We start from the raw sequence: 26,979 nt of genomic DNA on the forward strand, positions 1-26,979 counted from the left end.
GAATCTAACTATCAGACTTTGTCTCCCAGAGTAGAACAGCATCCAGCCGGCTTGCAGCTCCCATTTTCCCGTGGCGTTCTCATAAGTGCTCCCAGCGTGCAGTCGTCTGATTCATCTCCCCATTCAGACCATCGTCATGAGCCAAACTAGTTTGTCAGGACACCTAACCGAGCCGAGTGTTGGAACAGAATTACTTCAGAGGCTCTTCAACAATCCTTCAATTCTGTCAGTCCTCCTGGGTTCAAACAGCACTTTCACTCTCTGTAGTCTTCATTAATCTGGACTCTTTTAACGTTCTGAGTTATTCAAGCTATAGATGTTTCATATTTGTTCTGCTGGAAAAAAAATCTGAGTGGACACTTGTGGAATTTTACAGCACATTTGTTTTTATGCTTTAGTTAAGGACCAATACGCTTCAGCAAGGTGAAACTCTATTGTAGCGGAATCTGTTTCATATTTTAAAGAGGTTTTAGATGGCTGAGAGGAACTTCTCAATATTCTGCATGATATTTTTACCATGTGTTGAGCCTCATTCAGAGAATCGTGTCAGAGACACAAGTTTTGTGATCACACCTGGAGCCGCTCTGCTCACCAGAGAAAAGCTGTAAAAAGACACAAATTGAGCCACTGGGCCTTGAAGCTGCGTGTGTGCTGGTTGCCCATTACTGAAGTGGTGCTTTCTGTGCTGGGTTCCATGTGCTCCTGAAGCAAAGAGGTTTTTAAAGTGTACAGAAGGGATGTCCTGGGCAGTGGCATACCAGCTGAGGCTTTTTCTTGCAGAAATATTTCTCTTGGGCTTTTTTTTGTAGAAATCAAGGGAGAAAAATAAGAGAAAGAATAAATTACATTAATATAACACATTCTTAGAGCAGAATATATTGTCCGTGTGATGGAGCCATATGCAAAGCCAAAAGTGTTAAAGTTGCTGCAGTTGTAGACTTGATGCAAAATATTGTAAGAAATAAATGTTAAAAACAACATGAAGTCCAACCAAAACTTGTTTCTGGGATGAAAACATGTGCAACAGGTCAATTGTGGAGCTTAAGCTCTGTGATGAAGGCTCATCCATCATCTTTGAAAACTAAAGACAGTTTCTACAGTTTCAGTACATTCAGGCTTTCTTTGAGTGAGTTGATAAAGTTCATAAATGCTCTCTATTGTCATTTTGCAGTCATACTTTTGTACAATCATACAATGACATTAGCTCCTCGTGCACAATAGTGCTGAACAAAAGGACATGCGATTGACAAAAATGAGCATATACAGATATGTCAAATGAGCAATTGTCAAAATAAAAATGTTATGTGCAAATATAAATATTATCAAAAAGGAATAAGAATAGAGATTATGCACATCATACATTAACAATATATACATACAAACTATCAAAATGAAGAACGCGCAGAGTAAAGCGAGCACTGAAGTGACTCGGTGTAAAATGAGTTGTCGGTGCAGAGAATAGTTCTTGTCACATTTTTACTGGGATATTGTTGGACCGGATTTTATTGGTGTGCTTTGATTAGCGCTATTGCCTTATCATAAAAATCGTCCCTGAGTCTGTTTAGTGTGTTAGTATTTCAGCACCGTGCATCTCCTGCCAGAGGGCAGCAGCTCAAACACCCAGTGTCCTGGGTGTGTGTGAGGTTTCTCAGGATACTGCGAGCCCTCCTGAGACGGCGGGTTCTGAAGAAGTCCTCGAGGAAGGGCGGAGCAGGTTACCGATGATTGTTTGGGCAGTGTTAATGACCCTCTGTAGTGTTTCCCTGTGTGCCACAGTGCAGCTGGAGAACCAATATGATAAGACGCTCTCAATGGAGCTGCAGTAGAAGACTGTCAGCAGCTTTTCCTTTGGGTTGATCCGTCTGAGGATTCTCAGGAACAGGAGACACATTTGGGCTTTCTTGACTACCTCCAAGGTGTTGGAGCGGAATCGGAGGTCAGCATCAATGTCCTCACCCAGGAACTTGACGTTGGCCACCCTCTCCACATATTTCCATTGATGCAGGTCGGAGTTCCTCCTCCTGTAGTAAATGATCAATTCTCTGGTCTGAGAGGTGTTGAGGCCAAAGTTGTTGGCTGTACGGAAAAGTACTGAGTCCTTCACTCACCCCTGTGGAGAACCAGTGTTGTAGCTGTGGAGAGATGAGGCCCCACTTTAACTCTCTCTACACAATCAGAGAGGAAGTCTACAATCCAGCAGCAGGGGGTAGAAGAAAGTCTGATGTCCAGCAACACCACTGCCAGTCTGTCCAGGTGTATTGTATTAAAGGCAGAGCGAGTGATCACGTGAAAAACCAGACATAACTGCTATCATTCATCTGCTTATCAACCTTTAAGGTTAAATCAGCCTAAAGAGGCAGAGCTAGTAATTCCAGGCAAGTTTCATGACTATAGCTTGAGTACCTCATACATGTGATAATTAAGGACTGACTGAGTATCCATCATATCCAATAATTCTGTTTCAGCAAGATAAATTGTGCCAGAGGCATATGACAACAAGTTTTACAGCAAATTAATAAAACCAAGCCAAGATGAACAGACACAGTCTTCTGGAGAATATTAATGTCTGCTATCAAAGAGGAATGAAGGCTTTGAGGTCAGCCTGACTGACATCTACACTGATGGAAAATAGTTTTTATAAAGTAGAATACGGTTTATATTTGTCATAAAGCCTCCCATCCTTGTCGTTTTGAGCTGCAGTGATATAATCAATGTAAAAGCATCATCGCAGTCAGTGATTTGGTGGTGAATTACCAGTGTAAAGCAGAATAAAAGGAAACTTTGCGTATTCAGTCAGATAATTCTCTGTCATAAGAAAGAGTTTCATTTCAACCATGGTAAAATGTTGCAGTTGTCCTGTCGGACCACTAATGGGTGCTGCTGCGTATAAGCACAGTTCACTGTAAACATCGAAGCTCCGATAAACAGCTACTCTTCATTGTTTGGGCCCACTCTGTATCAGTATGTAAGGAGGAAAAAGTGTCTCCACATGTGACCCAGATGGTGGTGCAGTAAGCGTTCACTTTATTGGAGAAGCGATGTTCAATTCAAGAGTGAACAGCACACGAGGGTCTTGCTCAGGAACCCCCAGTGCATGTTTTTGGGGAATGTGGGAGGAAACGGGAGTAGCCGGAGGAAACCCACGCACACACAGGGAGAACATGCAAACTCCACACAGAAAGGCCCCGGGCCATATTTGAACCCACGACCTTCTTGCTGTGAGGCGAGGGCCCGAACCACTGCAGTGCGTTTATCCACTTCCCAACATCTCCTCACCTTAAGTACAACCCTGATGGTGATTCCTGACCTTCTTTTAAGAGAGTGTGTGAGTGTTTTACTCCTTGAGCAAATTATTACTGAGATCTTTGCTTCGCTTGTTAAAGCGTGGTTTCAATTTGCCGAGGATTTTACTTCAAATTCAAGGCTGTATTTGTCATTAGTTACTGTTTATTCTTTAATGCCTGCTTAGCTATCTAGAAAATATGGCGAGGCTTTTATTTGTCTTTCTTTTTACCTTCAAATTCAAATTTTTACTGAATCCGCTGTATGTACTGGAACAGAGCCAGTGTCGGGCTTAAACAGTTTCATAACGGAGCTCATTCTTGCACATAGACTTGTGAGTGAAGACGGAAGGGTGCGACATCCCGCGGTGCTGATAATGCATCTGCAACATTCACTAACGTTAAACTGCAGTCCAGAGGCTTAAAGAGTTAAGAACAATATAAGAACAGCCTTCCAGATTTAAGCTTTTAGATCCTTTCTCATGACTAGTCCTGAAATTTGTTCACAATGTATTTAGTCTTTCCTAAATTGTCTGGTCTGTGAACACTTTGGTATATATTTTAGCCTTAAAAAAAAAACATACTTGTGTGTATTTGGACTTGTGCAGCTGTGGAAACTCCCAACAAAAGTTCTTTGTTTAGTCCTCCTCGCTGTTTTCGATTAGTACCATGCATCCAGCCGGCGTTGGGATTTATCTGTGATTGCAGCTGAGGGAGAGTACACAGGCGGCTCGGTGGTGTTTGATGGCGAGCTTAGTCAGGCCAACAGTTTGTCACAGGGGTTAAAGACGTGGGCAGCGTCGAACTCTAATCATCGGGTCCTAATGTGAAGCAGCTGCCCGCGGAGACGCAGCCACAGCCCGAGTCATCCAAGCCGTTCCTGAGGGAAAGAGAGAGAGAGAGAGAGAGAGAGAGAGAGAGAGAGAGAGAGAGAGAGAGAAAAGGCTGAAAAAGAGAGTCTGAGGGAAATGAATGATGCTGATTCAACACTGAGCGACTTTATGAAAACATTTGCTTTGCATTAGGCCGCTCTCTCTGCGTGCCAGCGGTGACTAGCGACCCAGATCTTTACCAGAGCTCACCGACTGAATGATTTTTCTGATGTCAACCACACCAGGGTGACGGCAGAGGCCAGCTGGGTTCATCTCAGTGCAGTTGCAGATCAGATCCTGTATAATGATGCCGTCTCCTGTCATGTTCCACTCTTTAACGTGCACTCCTACACTCGCTCAGTGTAGCAGTGGCTCTACTTTTTAAATCTCCTGTCAGCTAAATGGTGCTTTTTCAAGATAAATGTTTGTTTTATGAAAGTATTTAGCCTGGTTACATCAGACTTGTAGATTTTTCCTCTTAAAAAAAGAGGAAAAAAAGAAAGAAATCAACAATCTGACACGTCGGAGATGTTGTTCTCAGTTAAAATTCGAACGTGTGGTTCGATAATTGCTTCTGTCATATGTTTGTTTCATTTAGCTGATGTGCCCCCCCCAGACTGTTCATTGTTGTTCGTGTAGAGTTTCAGCTCAGTTCAGCACTGTGGTATCATGACAAACTGCCACACTCCTCAAATCTGTCATCTGGGTTTGTCACGCAGCAGAAAATTGTCGGAATGGATTTGTACGGCTAAAATGAAACTAAATCAACAACTCTCAAAATTATGAAAGATTAAGCTGTGTTTTCTGTTCTTGGCCAATCTGACGACACGAAGTTGATGTTTGTTTCATGTCGAAAAGAACATTGTAGTGATTGCTGTGTTCATGCGAGACATTCAAGGAGACTGAGCCTGTTTGCAAACTCGCTCCTCCGGCCATATTTTTAGCGCGGTTCAATAAAGGTTTGAAGGTGTGAACACAGCCAGGACCAAATAGCTGCGACTTTGCCAAACACACAATACAAGCAATGCATCCACACAATTTATTCCAACTGTACTTAACAGAGGACTTCCTGCCAATGTTTTAACACCTTTCTACATTTTATAGGCTGCTACGAGTGCTTAGTTGGTAAAACTCGCACCACAAAAACCCTATTTCGACAACGTTGCGTTTAGCACAGCATACAGATTTTTTGTTATTGCTGGATATACGACACAACAGCTGTCCAGCATGTGTTTTATTTACATCTGTTGGTTCAAAAAGTGTTAAAAACTTCACTAGAAGCTAAAGGGCAACTTTGGTCTTGATGAGGTGCCGACTCCTACCACAAGTGTCTTGAAACTGAAAGTGAAACTGCAGTTTCTCCCAGAGCCATAAAATAAGGAGGCTTTAAGGTCAATAAGGCTTCTGAATCTGTTAGACTTGAACTAGAAACTTTATTGATGCTCTATCGCTCCAGTTTCCTGTACAGTAAAACTTGTTTTTGCTGACCCCCTCCCCCCCCCCCGTATATCAAATGTTAGTGATGGCAGTGAAAATAATTTTATGAACTAATTTAAAACAGATATCAGGCCCCCATTTAGAGTGGGGGGAGAGATGGTGCTTCGCTCAACAGCAGATCTCATCAGCAGACCACAGATTTCCATCAACATGGGTCTTCCCTAAATTTATCTTCCTCTTCATGTGATTATTTATTCAAGGATACTCGTGCTGACATACAGGGAAAGAGAATGAATGTAGGACTGGCTGGCATTGTTATGTTCGGTTTGGAAACTCTCCTTATTTACTATAAAACAGTCAATGATGGAAACACTTGCTATCTATTTTACCAAGACAACCTAAGGGGAAGTTAACAGGAAAATCTCAGCCATCATCGATATTTGGGACTTGCCCAAAAACAAACCCATCTTTTCCCCTTATTATTTGTGATTTATAGAGGAACAAATATCTGGGGTTACAGAAATGACTATAGAAGTAGTTTGAAACATCAGGAAATCTCGAAATAAGCAACTTTCTATCATTGTATGAAGAGAAATCAATGCATTTTTGATAACTTGGTACTGTGATACCTGTGAGTGAATTGAGTTTTTCAAGATGCGCATGACGGGTGACCATTGCAGAGTTCCCGTCATCATTTTTCATTCTTGAGTCGCAGAAATGTTCCAGTGGTTGTTTTACATCAGAGGAGGTGTATTGACTCATCTCAGCTGAGTGATGCTGCTGCTGGTGACTGCGTTGAGTGTGTATCTGACTCTGTTATGAGTGGCGATAGAAGGGATCCACACGCTGAGCCTGCTTTCATGTCCATGCATGCATCAGCGAGAGATTTCTGATGCGCCTGACTCATCCGTCTCTCCGCTCGTCCTTGACACAGTTTCCAGTCCTCGCCAGGCCCTGCTGGGATCCCACAGCCACGAAATACTCTCCACCTCATCAGTCCTCCGCTCTCCCCTTGGAAATTTATTGACCACCTCCTCCCTAATGCCCCATCCTCCCCTTCACATGTCTTTTTTTTCTTTCTCCACCGCCGCTCGTTTCTTTACTCCCTCCCTTCTGTCTCTCTATCTGCCTGCCTGATCTGGATTTTCTTCCCTGCTTTTCCTTCTAAAATGAAATGTAGAGGTTTTGGAAGCTCACATGAACAGATTTGTGTTGTTTCTTTGTTGTTGTTTTTTAGATGGAGCGTGGATGAAATAGACGGATAGAGGAATGGAAAAGAGGGGGTTTCCCTCCATCTCTTTATTTCTTAGTTTTTGCAAGAAGTTACCTGATTCAGACAGTTGATTTGGAAAGAGTTTGCAAGTTTTTTTTATTTGGGTTTTTTTTGTTTTTCCTTTTTTCTTCAATTTTCTGCCACATCAGTTGAAAAACACAGACTTTTCTCTGACTTCAATCCAGAGCTGAGAACTGACTCCAGAGTATACATTTGAAAGTGGTTTTCTCATATTTTATTGTGAATGCCGATAAAAAAAAAAATCCATCTTCAAAAAAAAGTTTTCTAAGCAAATAAATATCCAACCCTTTGTTATTCAGCACTTGACATATGTGTTGAACCACTTGTTGTATTCATGGAGAATCCATGCAAGCGCTTTTAGCCTTTGTGTGTATAGTTTACAATACTATCTTTGTATTTTTTGTTTTCAGATTATACTCTACTATCAGATTACACTTATATTTGCTCCAACAATACAGAGATATGTTTGTGAGGTGAACCGTTGACTCTAAATTGTCCAGATAAGTGTGTGTTTGTGTTATACCTGATCTTTGTTCTGTTCTTCCCTCTTCTAACAGCTAATAGTGAATGTAGCACTAGTGATAGTAATGGTAATAATAGTTTTGGCATGTATGAGACTTCAATCTGTGTTTGGCCTCATTTCTAAGACATCTTATTGTCTGAAATTTGACCCGTGGTCAGGTGTTGTTTGCCATTTAATTCACGAAGGGGAAAAACAGTATGGTAGTCATGGGTGTTCGCTCCATCAGCAAACAATAAGAAAACCCTTGTTTGATTTCAAGGCTCACTGTTTCTCACTGTTTCTGTCTCTTCTTTCTGTGATTGACTGGCTGCCTGAGTTTACCCTGACTTTTGCCTACACTCAAACTTAGTTCCCTGCCACCCTACGGTGAATTATAGGCATGTACAAAATTAATTATTAGCTGCAAACTACAGTCAAATGAAATTCATGATGGGTTTGGTTAATTGGTTGCTTCCCCCTTGGTGTGTGTATAAATTAGTAAACAAAGAGGACTAGCTATTTCAGGGCGAGTTACTCACAATCCAATTTGTACAATTTATGTTAAATTAATTTGTTTCCTTACCATGATACCATTGGCTCAAACGATTCTGAATCTATGTTTTTCAGTAAAGTTTCTTCAGCTTTAAGACAAAATCTTCTTCAGTTATACCAAATAGCTTCGGGGGGCATGACCGACACCCACGGACTTGATGGTAATCGAAATGTCTGTCTGCTGACTTTTCACACGGAAGCACTCAATTTGAACATGTCGCCTTTATATTTGCAGCAGTTTGCTTTTTAGTGTGACTTAATGTTAAATAATAGCGTTTCTAAATGTGTACATTGTAGCTCCAGACTGCTCTCGTCTGAGATCTCCCATCAGTTTGGAAAAGCTTCACAGGGAGGATTTAGGCGGGTCAGCTTGAGGAATTGAGAAGTTAGAATGTCAGTGGCCTAAATAGACTCCAGGAAAAAGAGGAGCGGGGGGGGGGGGGGGGGGGTCTTCCTCTGGCAGCAGACTGCAGGCAGGTGGCTGCAGATCATGGCAGTACACGCCCCAGAGTTTGGCTGTGAACCTACATTTCCCGCTCACCTTCAGCGTGTCGCTGCTGTACGGCAGTGACCTGAGCCGAGGCACAGAGCCAGGACCCGGCGGATCTCAGCCCACAACGTCGCGGATATCTTCGAGCCACCAGCCATTATAAGCATCTCCACTCCTCCATCTCGTTCTCTCATCTCCATTGTTCGCTGCGAGGACTGTTGGCCGCCTGCCCTCGCTCTTTGTCTGAGCCATGCAGTAAAGGCACGCCGGCAGCTCTCACACAGCCGATAGATGGCGTGAGCGAGTAGTAAATTGTCCCCTCGCTTGTCTGGCTCATACAGTTCAAACAAAGAGGTGAGAGCAACAAAAGCTGGGACTGGCTGTAGCGCACATCAATGATGCTACACGCTGTGTTCAAGACGTGCCTTCTGTAAAACTCTGACATGCTGATGAAAGCTCACCTGATGTCACAAACACTGAACATCAGCACGGGAAACGGAGTAATTGTGTTAAGATGGACGAGGCAGTGTCTTCTCCTTCACAAAGACTTGTCTATTTCATCTTATTACAGATTTGTAACTGATAGAATTGTATTATATGAAGACCCACATCGAAGCCACAGGCATATACAAATCTTAACTTAAAAATTCACATTTCTGCTGGAAGATGGAAGTGAACCTCTAATCCAGGGGGAGGGAATCCTGGTCCTCAAGAGCCGCAGCCCTGCACGTTTTCAATGTGTCCTCACATCAACACAGCTGACAGCAATTATCAAGCTTTCTGCAGAACCTCATCATGAGAACTCAGGTGTGTTTGAGCAGGGAAACATTGAAAACATGCAGGGCTCAAGGACCAGGATTCCCTACCCCTGCTCTAATCTAATGACTTTTAAAAATACGAAGTAGAACTGAGTTTGCACTCGAATCAATGGAACGAAATATTAGCTTTCTAAAGTCTTTCCATAAGAGTACTCTTAAGACTTTGAGTCAACAATTGATTTGCATCTTACACACTAAAAGCAGTTTCAACATCATTTTATAAACTTTACTCGCCTTTAAACAATGAGACAAAGTCCACAGATGGAGAACGTCGCAGTATTTTCCCAATTGTATACCAAACCGAGTTAACTGGGAAAGTACAAAACAGAAACCTGAAAGAAGGAATTAAAGGGTTGAGGGAATCGTGAAACAAGATGCTCTCTGTACTCGTTTCAGAAAAGCTGCGTTTTTCCGGGAGGTGTTTTCGAGAAGTTCCACTTTTTTTGAAAGGAGCTTTTTCAGTGGCGATGAACACCAACAGCCTTGTAAACCAACACTAAAAACGCAATGAAAGTTTTCCCTTTTCACTTGAAAACGTGCAAACGGGGGCATCCTCGGAGCACAAAGGGCGATCGAACCACCAGCAACGTGACCGGAAGACAATCCACTCTACCTACTGTTTAAAGTGCTGAGATCACATTTTCGGACCAACGCTGGCATGACCACTGCTGCTTATTTGAAATTGTGTGAGTCTGCATTCTCATGCAGAATTGGTGGATGTTGAAAAGTTAGGTAGAATTTATATGACAGTGTACAGTGCTGTTTTGTCATGTTTCTCACTTTCCATGGAAAAAAAACCAAACAAACACAAAACAGCACTTGTTAAAGTGCCGAGCCACCAGTCATCGCAATGCTTTGTTAGTAGTATGCAGCAAATCGGATGTCTCCACACCTCTGTTCTTTGACCTATTAAAATGTATTCTCAGCACTATTGAGATGTAAAAAATTCACTTTGTGGAGGCAGCAGTTGTCCTGACATTTCAGCCTCTTCTTTTAAGAATACATTTCTGAGTCATGCTTCTCTCTTTGCCAGAACAGAAAAGGAAGCATGTAGTCTGGCTGTAAAATGAGGGAGGGCGAAGATCTCCATAGAGTGCCTTTTTTTTTTTCTTTCTCCTTCTTCTTTTCTTCGCCTTAAAATAGCCAGAGCTCTGAATCCCTTTGGTGTAATTGCAAAGAAATCAACAAGGGTCTGATAGCCAAGCTCAAGTGAAAAATACAGACTTGAATAGATTTTTTGCAGGACAAAATTCGGTATGTTTCTCTTGAGCTCTGTCCTGTATCTTTAAGAAAAGCACACATGTTAAAGGACTTAGTATTGTGTTTACAATGTGCTTTTTCCACAAATTTCTCATGTATTGAACCATCGCAGTCCAGCATTGCTGGATATTCTGTACTTGATGACTGCAGCAGAAAGATGCTCATTTTGGGGAAGAAGAAGGGTCAAACTAAATATTATAGCTTTATCAATATTGTGTATTTGTACATGTGCGGTATCCACATTAGTCGGAACTGTAATGAATTAAATGTCCATGCATTGTGCTTTCATACTCTGCACAATCAAAAGTGACAGAACTTTAGATCAGAATAAAAAGGGCGATCAGTCACAATGAATGGACTGTTACTTTAGTGAACCTCCTGTTTACTGGATGAGGGGCAAATCATTAAACCTGAACTGAGTTCATCCTCCTGATAGTCAGTAAGGTTCAATTACCTGTGTACACACTAGTTTTAGATATATTCTCTTCCATAATCTTTTATAAGAGTTGTCTGCTGTGTCTGCGTGTGGGTTCGTCACGATTTGTCGCATCGTCTTGTTGACAATAGTTCATCTATCCATTCTTGTTAAGATTCTATGACTACAAAAAACATGTTCTTCTCACAGGAGCATAATAAAACAGCATGAAAATATCAAACGTTAATAAAGACTGATTAACTCAAACAAACCACAATAACATGTGCACACCCTTTGACTTTCAGCTCACCGATGTAATGTCAGCTGAACGTAATGAATCCATCAATCATGAGACTGGCTCACACAGTGCCCAAGAAACCTGTTAGAAGTCACACGCAAGTTACTTTTTTACATGTAACTATGTCTTCTGAGTGACTCCACTACATTTTAAAGAATTAACTGTGATCAAGTCCTAATTGTCGGTAACTTTCATAACAGTCACATCGGTCCATATCAAAGAATGGATAAAAGTGGATGCCTAAAAAGTTTTGGGGGTAGGATAATGCACTTACAAGCTGATTGGTTGAAAATGACGATCAAACAATCAAATCTTCAATCTACATTTAAGATCCTGAGTTTACTGGTGCTGCAGCTGGTGCAATGCACAAGTGGTGAGTCGTTGAAGCTTTTTACAGAAAAAAGCTGGAATAACAGCAAGCAGCTTTTTTTTTTTTTTTTTTAAAGCATGGAGATGAAACACTTTGGTATTGAGAAAAAAAGTGCACAGGTTGTCAATGTCTCAAATACACAATGAAGGTGTGTGTGTGTGTGTGTGTGTGTGTGTGTGTGTGTGTGTGTGTGTGTGTGTGTGTGTGTGTGTGTGTGTGTGTGTGTGTGTGTGTGTGTGTGTGTGTGTGTGTGTGTGTGTGTGTGTGTGTGTGTGTGTGTGTGTGTGTGTGTGTGTGTGATCTGCCATTGTAATTTCACGGCCTGATGCAGGTTTAGGTGGCAGCTGGTTCCCACTGTGCCAGACGTGATCACAGCTCATATGTCCACAGCCAACTCCCAGGATCTATGTAAATGGATCCATCAGCAGGATTACCACGTACAATTTGATTTTTTTTTATTTTTTTTATGGGCAGTGTCGAGGTGGAGGTCTCACAATCCCGCTGAAACTGTAGATGAAGTGTTACGTTGAATGGAAGCCAAACAGCAACAGTATTGACTTACAAAACGTGCTACTCTCAGTCCATATTGGTACCTGATAAAATATGCTTTTGCAAATATTGCAAGTGGCTCAGTTGGTGCCCAATTAAAAAGGCTTTGCCACTCTTTTTTTGCCATTACATTGTTATAAGTACTATCAGTGATTGTGACTAGTATAATTTTGTCACTGCATTTTCAATAGGTGTGTGATGTCAATCTTTGCACCTCCAGTGGAGCTAAATGCTGGTTATTAAAAAGAAAAAGAAAAAACCTTTGTTGGGCAGCCAACAAATTCCCTGAAACCCTAATTTGGGAAGACGACCACGGCTCTCCCATTCAGACGGTGAGAATCAAAGCAGCCTCAACTACAGGTGACGCATTTGTCAGAGCACAGGTTGAAAAGCAGGCCTCTCAGTAATTAGTCCTATTTTCAGGCAGAAACTTGGGGGGTGTTGTGTGTTTGTGTGTGTCTTCATGCGTCAGACCCCCCCAGCTCTTTAAAACGCAGAGGTGACTGTTGTGTGAATGTATGAGCCGCTTTGTTCTTCGCCCAGGCATGCATCACACTCTGACGTATGTCAGGTAACTAGCCCCCTTACCAGCTCTCTCTCTCTCTCTCTCACACACACACACACACACACACACACACACACACACACACACACACACACACACACACACACACACACACACACACACACACACACACACACACACACACACACACACACACACACACACACACACACACACACACACACACATAAAGGTGTTAAGACATAGTCACAGGGGAACCTGTCAATGTGCCATCAGCTTGCCCACACAGCAATTTCACCAAAATAGACACACGCACACTGCATTGTTTTGTTTTTTTCCAGAACTACTGTAACTTCAACCCCTGTTTGTCTGACTCGTATCTTATCTTCTGAACTTCCTCACTTGTTCTCCAATGACAGAAAATCTGATAAGACATTTTAGCAATGCGAAAGCTGCGAAAGCATTCTGCTTTGGGGTTTTTTCTCTTGTCGTTGAAGCAGTATTCACATACAATTCCAAATGAATTATTGGAATAGTAACCAAATGTCCATTCAAACAGAATGTACTGTCTTAGAAATCACTTAAATTCTGCATCAAGCAGGTTTTGGAGTTTTTTTTCTGCAGTTTTGAGACGATTCTGAAGTATTCAGCACCTTGACATGACCTACACTGATGAGCCATAATATTATGTCCGCCTTTTGCAGCTCTATGTGAAAACTGCACATAATTGTGACACATTTCTTTGTGAAACAGCATTAACTTCTGCGGCAGTACGAGCTACACTGGCCGGTCCGTTGGATCATATCACACCCAGTGGGGATCAATGATCCTTGGGTGCCATTGACTTGTCATTGCGTCACCTTTGCTTTCATTGAGCAGTTTTGAAACCTCCCAACCTCTGCAGAGCTGCACTTCCTCACATGTTCTTCTCGAGCTGTGTAAATGTTAGTTTTTGTCAAACTCCATCATGATTTTCCATCTTTCTGCCATAATAAAGTGATAATCAGTGTTATTAATTTTATTCCTCCCTGGTCTAAATATTCTGGCTGATTGGTGTATGTTAAGCCAAATTGCACTGTGGAGCTGCTGTCACAACTTTTTTGGCTTCTGTTTCCCAGATCTTGTAGTTTTCAGATTGAACTGTATTTTTTATCACCTTTTATATAATATAATATAAAAGATTGATCAATACAAAATGAGATCAAACATGGAAATGCTAATAGAACTCTATAAAGACAAAAAGCATTAAAGGACTCACTGTCATTACAGGCACTGCCTGAATAATTTAAGCTTATTAAATAAATATATGAATACTTCAATAAGGATTGGTACAATATATGATGTGGAATATAAATATAAAATAAAATGTGTAAGAATAGTGGACTAATACAAACCAGCTAATACCATAAGATAAAATATTTAAAAAAAAATTGGATTAATGTACATGCATGTTTTTTTGATTAAAACTAAGCTGAAGGACTTTGATTCAAGCTTAATTGTTTCAACACTTTGAGTTTCACGCATAACTTCAATGTAAAAAGTATCTGATTGTTAGTGTTGTTTTTTCTCCCTAAAACTAGCGACTGATCACTTACAGAAAGCATAACGGTTTTGAAATATTTTAGCACGTATTCTAACTTTGTGTTTTTGAGTATCTTTGTGTGTGATTCATTGAGGATGTGGTGTAAGCCGACGGTGCGTGATGTGATAACTGCAGTAATTATGTGACATCCAGATTTACTGTGATGCTCATTTCTGCCAAGTGATACAGTATACTGTGTGTGAGTTGGCCACTGGCTCCTCCTCTACTGCCATTACATTCACAATGTGCTCGATTCTTGGCCACACACACACACTCACACGTGCACACGCACGCGCACACACACATACTTGGCTCAAAGCTGAAGTGGGACTTTCCAGTGCAAGGGAAATTCATAGGATGTTTAAAGGGAGTAGATTTCCAAGGCTCTGGCCTTGTACTTAATAAAACACAATCCACACTGAACATTTAACAATTTCCAGCCCCACATTATATTTATTGCTTTTCAGTGTGCAATTTTCCACAGCGGCAGCACTTCTCAATGATTTTTTTTTCCACCAGTGACAAAAAGTAGAGCCTAATTCATGCTGTGAGTCTGGTTCTGAAATGCTTCCTGAGAATGACAGTGAAACTTTCTCTTCACTCATATAACGTGCAACATTTGCCCCAATTGCCATCTTTCCTCCCTGGAATCACTTTAAAGCATTACTGGTGAGTCAAACAAATACAGAAAAGACGAAGTAAGCAATCCTCTAGATTATTGGACAAGATGGTGGGATCTTCACTTATTTGCATTTGCATTTTTTTCCATAAAAAAAAAAGTTCCTCAGTTTGTAGGTACTTTTCCTCAGTTTGGGTGAAATTCTGCCAATTTTTTGCTTCCAAGAGGCTCCAAATCTCTAAAATGCTCTTTTGTACCCAGTGAGGTTACTGGCCTGTTGCAGAGTATAAGGTTGCAGAAAGTTTAGAGCAGGGGTGTCAAACACAAGACATGTTGGCCAAAACAAGCGGCTCCAATCAGGCCCGACAAACTTCCGAGCAAAAACTTTAATGAAAACATAGATTTTCAAACACTTTTCTTTAAGAGTAACGGACACGACACTGAGACTTGAGCTGAGATATTGGTGATGCTGCCATGAATGCCAGCTACCAGATAGCCTGATAGCCATGCTGTCAGGGTGAAACGGGGTGCAGCAGCTATAGGAGAGGTTCACTGTATTTTGCACCAAAAGTTTTCATTAAAATTGGCTTCATCTTGAGTTTGTACTCATTTTCTGTAGTAATTGTTCGGTTTTGAAAAAGAAATTTCATCGCGTATACTCTGCCACAACAACGGAAATCTTGAAATTTTGTATTTATAGGTTATTATGGGACTGTTTGAAGATGTTTCAAGGTGAAATTTGACTGTATGAGGACCCTCATCTAAATTATGTTTGACACCAGCGGTTTAACTCTTCAGCAACCTAAAGAAGAAAAACACTGAGAGAGTGAGGTCACCATAGCCATGTTGTTATTGAAAGAGCCAGGTCATCTTTTGGACTGTGAGTCACTCACTAAACTGACGTGTTGAGTCATTCAGTCTTCTTTCTATAAAGATCCATTGTTCTACGGGCAGCGACTTTGACGTTGGGCAGAACTTGGCACTTTCTTCCTGAGAGTGTTTCCCATACTTTGCCTAAACTTTGCGCCGCTGTGGTTGAATTAGTCCTTCCTTAGTTTAAAAAAGAGCTGAAAATACCTTTCTGTGTCTCATAATCCACAAACTGTTTTACACTGCTCTCCAGCAGGTCTTCACTGTACAAACGTCTCCCTCCGCTTCACCGTGCACACCAGCATTAATCCTCCCACGGCTTCACTGCACCATGAACTCTGCAGGATCCACTGTCCTTTATGAAATGTTGGACGTCAAACAAAAATCGACAATGATTCATGTTGATAATTGATGTTAATGAGACCAATTTAGTTCTGCAACGTTAATGTCCGACTCACGTCTCATAAAAGATATTTCCTCATACTTTCGAGTCTCTGGAGTTTCAGTCTGCTTATGAAGTGGATGATTTTCCTCCATCAAGTTATGATGTTATGATACTCACAGCCATTGTGATACACCGCCCAAAAACAACGTTATGTAACTTCATAAGCAGGAGAAACACAGCATGAAATCTTTTTGATCCTTTTTGTTCAACCTGTCTCTGTGCTATGAGAAAAATAGAAAAGATTAAGTAAACCATTTACTTAGAAGCTTTCAATAACAACATGAAGAACATTATTATTGAGGCTCTCGGTAATATTTCATTGACCTGAAGGGAGCATTTTATATTTAGGAGGATGTCTGTTCAAATAGCATTCATACAACTGTAGAAGTTAAAAATAGGTAAATAAACGGATACAAATCATGAATATACTTGGATATCTTCACAGACCTTTTTCACTTCTGTCGTTTTTATAATTAACCTTCCTTCAGAAATGTCATCCAACACGTAAATTGAAATCAGTGAAGTTCAATCCAATATCAAAGAAGTGAGAAAAGATATTCTCAAAATTTCTCCCATTTATTTTAATTGTGAAAACTACAGTTATCTGTATTTCCAGATCAAATAAGACTTTTTTTAAGCAGGTTTTATCTGATGATGTCCATCAGTGGGAACTGTCCAGAGGCATTCAGCTATTAATTGGTATGTGGGGTGCAATTGTGTTTATTCTTGGTCATTATGGCGTATTCTGTGGTGGAAAGGCAGTTCAGCATGGTTAACCATTCCTACTTTTAATAAGCTGAAATGTGTCTGCTTATCTCATCTTGTTTGTAGAAAATGTTAAGTGTTAAACTCTTTGATGGGAGCAATAATCACCTTGATGAGCAATGTTGAGAGCCTCAAGTTCTCTGTTAGCCTTAATGTTTTGCTGTTGTAATGCAACAAACTGACGTAATTAACTTTAAAATCCTCAAAAATTTGACACCCTTCGATCTACAACCCTGGTCCTCGAGAGCTCCTGTCATGCATGTTTTAGTCTCTCCCTGCTTCAGCATACCTGAATCTAGTGACGATGTCATCACCAAGGTTGGGGAAAAAGTCCAATAACGAGCTCTCTATTGTAATCGGGTGTGTTGCAACCGGGAGGAGCGAAACCCTGCAGGACAGCGGCCCTCCAGGACCGAGGTTGGAGACCTCCGGACTACAAGGTCTGAGCGAGGTAAAACTGCTCAGTTTACGAAAATCTAGTGGGAAACACTGATTTCATCTTATCCCTGACGTATCCACGATGATGCACCTCCACAAATTTAAAGCTTTTATCAAATATAGTCGGTGAAGGGCAGTACTATTTAATACCAGTGCATCATCATTCAATTTATCTGCCACAAATGAAACACTGGTGTATTGTATAACTTTTTATTGCAATAATAAATGTATAAAATGTATTACTGGGAGGGAAGTCATCATGGTCCAGATTGCTTCTGGTGAGTCTGCTCTCTAAAGTCATTGAACTAAATCATCTCATTCCACTAACTAGCTTTGTGTGCTTAACAACAACCAGAGGACTCAAAGGATCCAGATTAATGAAAACCTCAGATTAGTTCCTGATTCAGTGCAAAGATGGAAATCATTAACTCACAACCCAACCAGACCTACTGCCACACTATTGTGCATGTATTGTACCAGGGAGAAAGGATACAACAAGGGATGATCTCCACCACAAAATGTCTAGACATGAATGGAAAAGATGCATTTTGTTTCCAATATTAATTCAGGCTTTTGTAAAACATCCGAAGATCTGTAAGTTTAAACCAACTGTCTAGATCGAGTTGATGTCGTGGACAAGGTCATCGGATTATCCCCCGAAAACAAAATAATGTCTCATCCAGTTATTGGTGGACCCGGTGGACAATGCCCTGTCCAGTCCTGTAACTTGTCTCAAATGGAGGGAAACTGTTGACTCTACACAGCAAGTGAAACGTCACTCACATAACTCTTAAAATATATTCGTAACACTTTGTGTCATCACAATCAGTAACAGCATTCAACTACACATATATCTATACGGAGCCAGCTTTGTGAAAAGTATTAATGACCGTTAGAAGGAAGGAAACAGAGGTTCTGGTGACTGTGTAACGTGTCTTCAAATTAAATAAATCAAATAAATCACTTTTACACTGTTGCAGTCACTCCAAGCCACCAAGAACAGATCCCATGTGTCACTCTGAAATAGGAGGAGACACACATTTTAAGACCTTGCAGTTGGCTGCGGAGAAGACTGTAGGAAAATATTCATGTCGATCAAGAGTGAAAGCCAAGGATTTGTGGTTCAATACAAAGCTCAAATCGGCTTTGAGCCAACTAAGCTTTCCTGGAACAGCCAGGAGCAAAGCAGTCAAGGACATCACAGTAGATCAGGAAAGGTAACAGAAAGATCCTCAGGATCTCTGATTTAAGAAGGCTGCTTGCACTGGTTTTAATGTTATTGACCACTGCAGCTCTGTTCCCAACAATTCCAGACCTTGAGGCCTTGTTCACGCCGTATTTCAATTGAAAACGCATCCTTTTTGCATTTTTCGTTTACGAAAAGTTTAACATTTACATGCCAATGCTTTGAAAATAACGTAGTTATCATACCAGCCCACGAGTTGGCACTGTTGGTTGTTTTTGTGTTGCAGATAACGATGCACTATCACCAACAAGGGTTCCGTTTTATGCGAAATTTACTTTTTGATGGTTTTCTAACCGTGTGTCCCTGTAGCCTCTATATGAGGCTGCAGAAGTGAAGAAAGTCTGTCATCTCCCTCACTTGCTTGCACCATTTCTGAGCAAATGTGTGCTCACACATTTTCCCTTCATGACGTCGTGCGAGGAAATAACCACTCCCTCTGGTAGTGGATACTCCCTTTGCCCCTCCCAGAGTTAGATGACCTCTGCCCTCTAAAATCACTAGTGCTGTTTTTTTCCTCGCAAAAGCTATTTACAAAAAAAAAAGAGTAGGCTGATTAGCATTTAAAGGTACAGACAATGAAACGGCTTGTTCTCAGTTGAGCTCATGAGAGGGACTTTTAGACTGGCTGAAATTCAAGACCAAAGCCGGATTTGGGGAAATACACTCTGAATATAATGTTGTTGAACCTCTGATAACTACGTAATTGCTGAAAACACTGTAACCTGGGACCTTTTATACATGGACATTCGTATGGAGAGACAACCAAGTTGGATTATTATTATTATCATCACAGTGACTGTCGACTATAAATCTTCCATGTCCCAGGAGAAAATGGACTGGGAGTCATGACAGTGGAGGAAAACATTGCTCTTTTTGTTAATCTACTCACAAATGTGGAGAAGAAAGATTTACAACAGCCGTGGTGCACGTGCGCAGCACCAGCATTTCAGAAAAGTTGTTTTTCCCCTGATTTCCTGGAGACGGAGTCAAAGCATTTTTTTTTTTTTTAAGTTTCACCATGGGTGCCATTTTCTAAACTTTGTAGTGGCTCTCCGAGCACCGCTGGCCTGTAAACAGGTCCCTAAAATATAATGAGTTTTCTGTTTTCACTTGAAAACATTGTCATGTAAACTGCGAGGCCCCCTCAGAACACACCGGACTCTTCATTTCATACCATCATCAGGGATCACTTTTCAGTTTCTCCATAACCTCGTTTTCACAAACCCTGGGAACATTACAGATGTTAGAAATGTTTTAGGCCGCAGTTGCTCTGGAATGTCTCAGCTTTGAGCAAAATGCTAACGTCAACAAGCTGTCAGAGTTTCATGTCCCCATTAGGTCTTTTGAGTATAATGTTCAGATCTTATTGTGAACAGTAATTGTTGCTTAGTATGATGGAGCAGTGCTGCTATAAAACTCGGGTTATTCAGTCGGTTGGTTGGCATACGCAATGACATGAGCTAAACATCCATTATGTCAGCTGTCATGAAGTTATTTGCAGAAAATCAACACACAATGTTATTGAAGTGGAATTCTGTCGCACTGCACAGTCACTAGTATTCAAGCAACAAGTGAAAGGAACAAGTACATAATAGCTACTATTAAAAATGACTTTAAGGAAAAAATGAGTTCACTTAAAGCCATATGGAACAGCCTGGGTTTTTTTTTTTGTAATCATGTCCCTTTATCCTGTCTTCCTTCATATATCCTCTCAGCCCTCATGACATCACCGCTGCCTCATTCATTTCTGTGTGGTGCGAGAGAATGGGGAGGAGAAAAAAAAATACCATCTTTATATAACCAGAGTTACAGCCAGCTGTACTTGTGGTTGAAGGAAATGTCTTTAAGGTTGAATCATCTTATGCGCTGCAGTCGGACTTAACCAGGCTTGGTCCCCAGGGCGTGTGCAAACAGCTTGTGCATACACTCATCTGCATGCAGTTCAGTTGGGATCAAATCACTTTTCCTCTTAAAATAACATTTGCATTTGAGTCTTAAATTCCTACAAAGATGTGATAAGTTCTATAATAAGTAAACAATCGTCAACGGGAAACTATAACGGATGTAGGCTTCTCCACACACCACGTTTTTTTTTTTTTTTCTTTTCTTTGTTCCTCTTCAAACCAGAAGAGCAGATCAGGCTTTCGCAAACATTCATCTTTCATTATGGTTTTAGAGTCAACTTATTGTTGTGACTTTCTCGAAACATCTGTTCCATTTCAACCAGATTTAATGAAATTCCCAACACTCCAGGTTGGTCTTTGGCTCGGAGCATCTTTGATCCGACCTCCTGTCCAGATGGTTTTATGCTCGAAAAGTGAACTTTTATGTGGAATATTCTTTCACTTCATTCACTGGCTGGAGTTGCTGATTGAAAGTAGCTGTTGAACACAAATAGGTAAACCCAGGAATGCATTGTCGCCGTCATACAGAGACGCATCTTCTGGTGCCAAACAGTGGACTTGCATAAGAGATGAGGTGAGTGTGCAGTGCACTCAGTGCGGGGTGATTGGGTTCCTTCCAGTGGGCTGACAACTTCCACTTTTTCACTGTCTACATATACAGTACTGGGCAAACCGTGTAGGCGGGATAAACTAAATGTGGCGACATGAGAAGGCTCAAATAGTGTAATAAGGCTAAGTGTATGTTGAGCGGAGAAATGGGTTTCAAGTTTAAGTACCCTTAGAAGCAGCATCATATCTCCTTTATGAATTTGCAGACGGTTGTTGAAGGAACTCAGCAGGAGGGTTGTTTAAAGTACCTTAAGATCTTGTGTGAAGGCAGCTGCCGCCATGATTACAATAGAAACACACTTCTATACCCCGAGAGAGCCCAATAGAATAGATTATGACATTATCTAAATGACTGCGACTGAATCAGGAGCCAGTGAGCCGTTTCCTTGCTGGTATTGCACAATGTGGTTGCATTTCTTTCCGACATGCCTCACATTTTCACATAGTACTGTATACATCAAAAAATCATGACAATTCCTCAAGTAGGGAGTTGTTAACTTGCAAGTTCATTTTTAAGTCTGCTGCTAGATCTTTATGTTCACAGAATGGATGAGGTGACATATTTGGGTGATAAGTTTGAAGCTTTTAACAGCCTTCAATGTGATCCCTCTCCTGAAATATAATGAGCAATCTTGATAATCATAGCCCAACTTTGCAGCTTGTGATGTGCTGACTGTCTTTTTTTTTTTTTTTTCTTTTAGATATTTGAAAATAAGCATTAAGATCAAAGTAGTAGGAGTAGTAATCGGAGCAAATAAGCTTTGCTTATTTGCATTACAGTATTTTTTTTTTCATCTGCTACTTTTTTTTTTGCTTGCTTTGCTCTGCTATATTAGTTTGTTTGTTTGTTTGTTATTTATTCATTTGATTTGATTAGATTTTTTTGTTCTGTTTTTGTTCAGTCGTTGTTCCCAAACAAAAACAGGGGCAGCGGTTATAAGAAGCGTCTGAAATGGTGGGTTGGAAGGTCTGTTTTTAGAACCGTTCCAGTCATACTGTATGACACAACCTACACTTTGTGTTATTTAAGTTTCAGTTGATAATGTCACCGTTGCTACATATTGAGAAAATTCATCTTTGACAAACTTTCTTCAGTTTTTCTGGCTTGCTGTGTTTTTGAGAAATGAAGGTGCTTATAATGCTGCTGCTTTGTACAGTGTCACTGGCTGGCAAAACTAATGAACAACTAATCTTTGAATTAAGTTTGGGCATCCTTCTTTGTCAACTGTCTACAGATAATTGCACAAGCATCTGCATCTGCTCTGGTTTGTCATATTTGTGGTTCTTGGAGAGTTCAACATGTTCTCATTTGGTCGGCACTGTCGCGGCTTTGAGAACCATTGAACTCGATTGTTTCTGACTTTTAGATGACTGAAATAGTTTTCAAGCAGGGGTTGTGCCATGACTGCTTCTGGCCATGCTTCTCTCTAAGTTGTGTCAAATCTAAGGAAAATAGTGTTGTTTTTCATCAAATGAAGCACATTCTGGTTTATTCCTAGCAGATAAAGCTGTACATGCTCATGCTTGATGTCTCTTTCACACCTGTTTTCTGTCCACCACGAGTGATGGTAGCTGAATACAGCCCTGTTCTTTTCTTTTCTTTTTTTTTATTGAAAAACCATTTGGAGTCCAGTCACCTAAGAGTAATTACAGTGTGGGGTTACATGGAAGGCAGCCAAAGCTGTCCTGCACTCACTCAGCTCTTAGCCTTCCAGAACTTGATGTACATGCTCTATACATAATGCTATGTTTAAAAGAGGCCGCTCATCTGTTGGACGATTTGTATGTACTGGGAGCATGAAAAAAAACAATATACAGTGTCCAATTTCATCGATGGTGAGTTGATTCGTCTTTTTGTAGAGCTTCAATGGGTCAGGCTGTAACATTAATCAGCACTTTATCGTTCATGTCTATTGATCACAGTGTATGTTTATAGAGGAAGTGATAAAAATTGACTACGTGCTTTCAGAATTGAATTATTGCAGCACAAATGTGTTTTTAAGATCTGCAGATGATTCAGAATGCAGGGGCTCCCTTTCAGAGTACAAATACAAATTTGCTACGTGTTTAAGTGAGGGTGGATTTTAAGGTGTTTTTACTCACCAAATGATAAATGGCATTGCACCATTATGCATAACCTTAACCCTAATCTGACTGAACTGTGTAACCGATATGAGCTTGATCACACTTAACACTCTCTGGGGACTCAACTAGAGATATTTTTTTGTGTTTGAGCTTTTTAATAGTTTTCGTTAAGCAATAAATGTGGAAGTTGAGAGGTCATTTTAATGATGACTACTGTTTCCTTTCCACTTTTAAACTCATGTGCCTTTCTCTTTGTGGTTTCAAACTGTAAAATAGTCTTGATGATACTTTGAAAGAGTGCAGTCTTGTAAATATATTTAATGCACTCTGTAGGTGAGCATAATCAGATAAACGTTGAGATGCAAAAAGTTAATATTTGAGGTCATGAACATGTGGAAACTGTATTTATTTGTCAATAGGAACTGTATGTATAAAATCATAATTATGTTATCATAAAGGGACAGAAACAAGTCAACTACAATTGAAAGATTTAAGAGAAAATCTTTTTTTTTATTAATTTTTTTGTTTGTTTCTTTTCTTAGTCCTGAAAAAGTATAAATCCTGTTAGGAAAGGACATGACTAGCTAAGATTTTTGCTTAATTCTGACACTATCTATATTTTATTGCTATTTTGGTGTGTACTGGATTGCGTTCAAGGCAGACATCTAAAGATGTTGGATTTGTGGTTTGCTCGGCCATATGTTTCCTCAAGTTCGCCTCCCAACATCTACAATTTGTTAAGTCTTTGACTCTACGAGCAGATCAGACTACAAATTCCTCAACATATCACATACATGTTTGTTTGTTCCTGTGCTCTGGTTCAGGTATCGGGGGGCTGGAGGAGTGTGTCCTGAAGTCAGCCACCCTGTCAACTGCCCCGGCGTGCCCACCCTTCACCCCACTTAACTTCGAGGCCACGCCCATAGTGCGAGTCGCCATCGAACCCAAACATCCAAGTAAGTGTGCACACATCCACCCGCGTGCGTCGTTTTCATCTTTTGTTCACGTCTCATACTGTCGCTGGGTTGACCACGACTGGTCCAGCAGAGAGGCGTCATAAGTTGGGACTTCTTCTCTTTGTCAGGTGAGATGCCGAAGCTGGTCCGAGGCATGCGTCTGCTGAACCAGGCTGACCCCTGTGCCGAGGTTCTGATTCAGGAAACAGGAGAACATGTTCTGGTCACAGCTGGTGAGGTTCACCTGCAGCGCTGCCTGGACGACCTCAAAGACCGGTCAGTGCATTTTAATTTACTCCGTCTGTGAGGCAAAATGTATTTATTCACAGGCACTCTGTTCACTTTCGGTTGTATCGCAGAATTATTCATTAATCACATTTCTTTGTGAATCTCCGCCTGTGGGCATTTCTCACTCTATCAAACTATTCAAGTCATTTTTTACAAACAACTCATTTCCAGTGGTATAAATCATTGTAACTACTGCTTTGTGCAGTAATATGTAGATTAGATTTGATTCTTATGACATTTGCATTCCTTCCTTCTCCTTTTTGCTATTAGACAATAATAACTATTATTAGTAGTCTATCCATCTATCCATCCATCCATCCATCCATCCAGAATGTTGAGTTTATATGTTGGTCATATATCTGAACGTTTTATTTGTTGCTGCTTCTTTTTGTTTTTGTTGGTTGATAAACCTTTTCTTTCAAGTCACACAAACATCCAGATTATAAAGCATCTTCCTTCTTCTAACTGATGTAACTTCAACTTAATTTACTGAGACTTTCATTCGACCGACCCACAAAGCTACAACAATACACCTCAGTATGTACTTTTATCCCCATTAGGACATCATTAAAAGTAATTGAGAGTTACAGCATCTGATGTTCTTCACATGTGCGTTTTCTGTCCCGGGTCTATTGATCGTCTCTGTGTGCATCCCTGTGAAGAGGTGACTGATGATGTATGCAGTGACTCAGATCAGAGACTCAGCTGATCCATTTCCTCTCACAGCACCATCATTATCAGTACTTATTGACTGTTGCAGCGTGTCTGTGAGCTCCCGACCTCCTCAGAAGAACAATGTGCGCTCATTGACAGGCAGGCAGATCAGGAGACAAGTGAGGTTTCATCAGTATGCTCCAGGTTCTCCTATGTGACCATACAGTGCTACTGAACTTCAATTTCATTACCAAGCCAAATTCTTACACTTGTGCAAAATGCAAAATTGACATTTTTGGGAAATTATTATCAAAAATAATTGTAGTTTAATTTCTGCCTTTTAGATAGAATGCAAATCTGAAAAAGGGGCTTGTGTAGAGAAATAGCAACAAAGCAAACTGAAAGCCATTTAGATCGTGCTGAATTTACAAATTTCCCTTGACTCAGTCATGCAGAAAAAACACAGTGGACTCAAAACTTCCTGATTTCACATATACATAAACATTACCTGCTGTCCTCTGAGCAGAAGTTGAAAGTTGGAGTTGGGCTTCCATTATAACAGAAAACAGACACTGATGGCACGAGGAGTGACACAGACCTGCCAAATGCAATGAATCTGCCTCACTGAGTGAAAACCAGCAGCAGCATGTCGACTCAAACAGTAATGAACAACACTGTCACGTCACACAACTGTTTTAAATGGAATTTTATAGAAGTAACAGTGATCGCGAAATACAGTACTATTTGCTATTATTGGCTAAATAATTTCCCCAGGAATTAATAAAGTGATTCTGAGGTTTTAAAGATATAACAAGTTTATTATGAGATGATGTCACGCAGACCCCCACATTGTCCAACTTGAACAAAAACAGTTTGTACTTCTTCCTTTTCTGACCTTATACTAACCTCAAGTTTGCATTTTGAGAGAATATATGCATACATTCGTACATTTCATACTTTCCTGTGGAGACGGGTTTATTACAGAAAAACATTTTCATCAAACTTTTACTTCGGTCCAGTAAAATGTGCTTCAGTCCAGTAAAAAGTGCATGATTACTGGACCAGTGTGCGTTAAAAAAATATTGGCTTTTCGCAATCCCTGAAGTAAGACAGCTGGATCTTTAAGGCTAATGTGACACAAACACAAAATCCGATGAGCTACCATAATATGACACAAGTAAAGTCATGAATCTGGAAAAATCAGTTAATCTGAGCGAGTTTGACCAAAAGGACCAAATTATGTTGCTGGATTTGCATTGAAATGCGATGTTGAAGTGGTACTGGCACAGGAATTGGTTTCAGTCCAACAGGCAGATTTGGACACAGATCTGTTTATGTGAAGTGGATGTTTTGGCCCTCATCCCATAGTTGTAAAAAAAATAAAATAAAATAAAAGTTTGAAAGGAATAAAAATTACACATAGACACACCACACCAGGGGTCCACAACCCCGTGCAGCTCCTCTGCTCCTCTGTGGTGACTCCCTGTAGCTTTCACCAAATTGCATGCAGATAAACATTTTTTATCTTCTTTTCAATATTATTCCACAAAAGACAATCCGACAATACATCGCCGCACGTCGGATGACTCTGATGAATACTCCAGACGCAGTCAAAACATGTCAGGTAAAAAGATATCTCTCCCTACTAATTTGTCGCATAAAAAGAAACGATCCTAAAGCTCCAAGTGGAGGACACTGCATGGCAGCCCTCATCACTGGTGTGTGTGTGAACGTAGCCAACAGTGTCAAATACTTTGAGAGTGCTGACACAGTGAAATAATTTTCAATACAAGTGAAGCCCATTAAGTTACAGTTTGTATTTCAGATGTCCAGAGGAATGTTGAAAATCGGGCC

The 26,979-nt window shown here is 40.6% G+C and overlaps 1 protein-coding gene across 1 annotated transcript in view; it reads left to right on the plus strand.

The window, feature by feature from the left end:
- Window positions 1-26,979, plus strand: part of efl1 (elongation factor like GTPase 1) — a 96,519-nt gene that overhangs the window by 40,581 nt on the left and 28,959 nt on the right. The window contains exons 16-17 of the mRNA XM_080502033.1: window positions 24,052-24,183; window positions 24,312-24,459. Of these exons, the coding sequence (XP_080358159.1) occupies window positions 24,052-24,183; window positions 24,312-24,459 (280 nt within the window). The remainder of the gene's footprint in view (window positions 1-24,051; window positions 24,184-24,311; window positions 24,460-26,979) is intronic.

The sequence above is a fragment of the Blennius ocellaris genome, assembly GCF_963422515.1.
Source record: "Blennius ocellaris genome assembly, chromosome: 1".
Lineage (NCBI taxonomy): Eukaryota > Metazoa > Chordata > Actinopteri > Blenniiformes > Blenniidae > Blennius > Blennius ocellaris.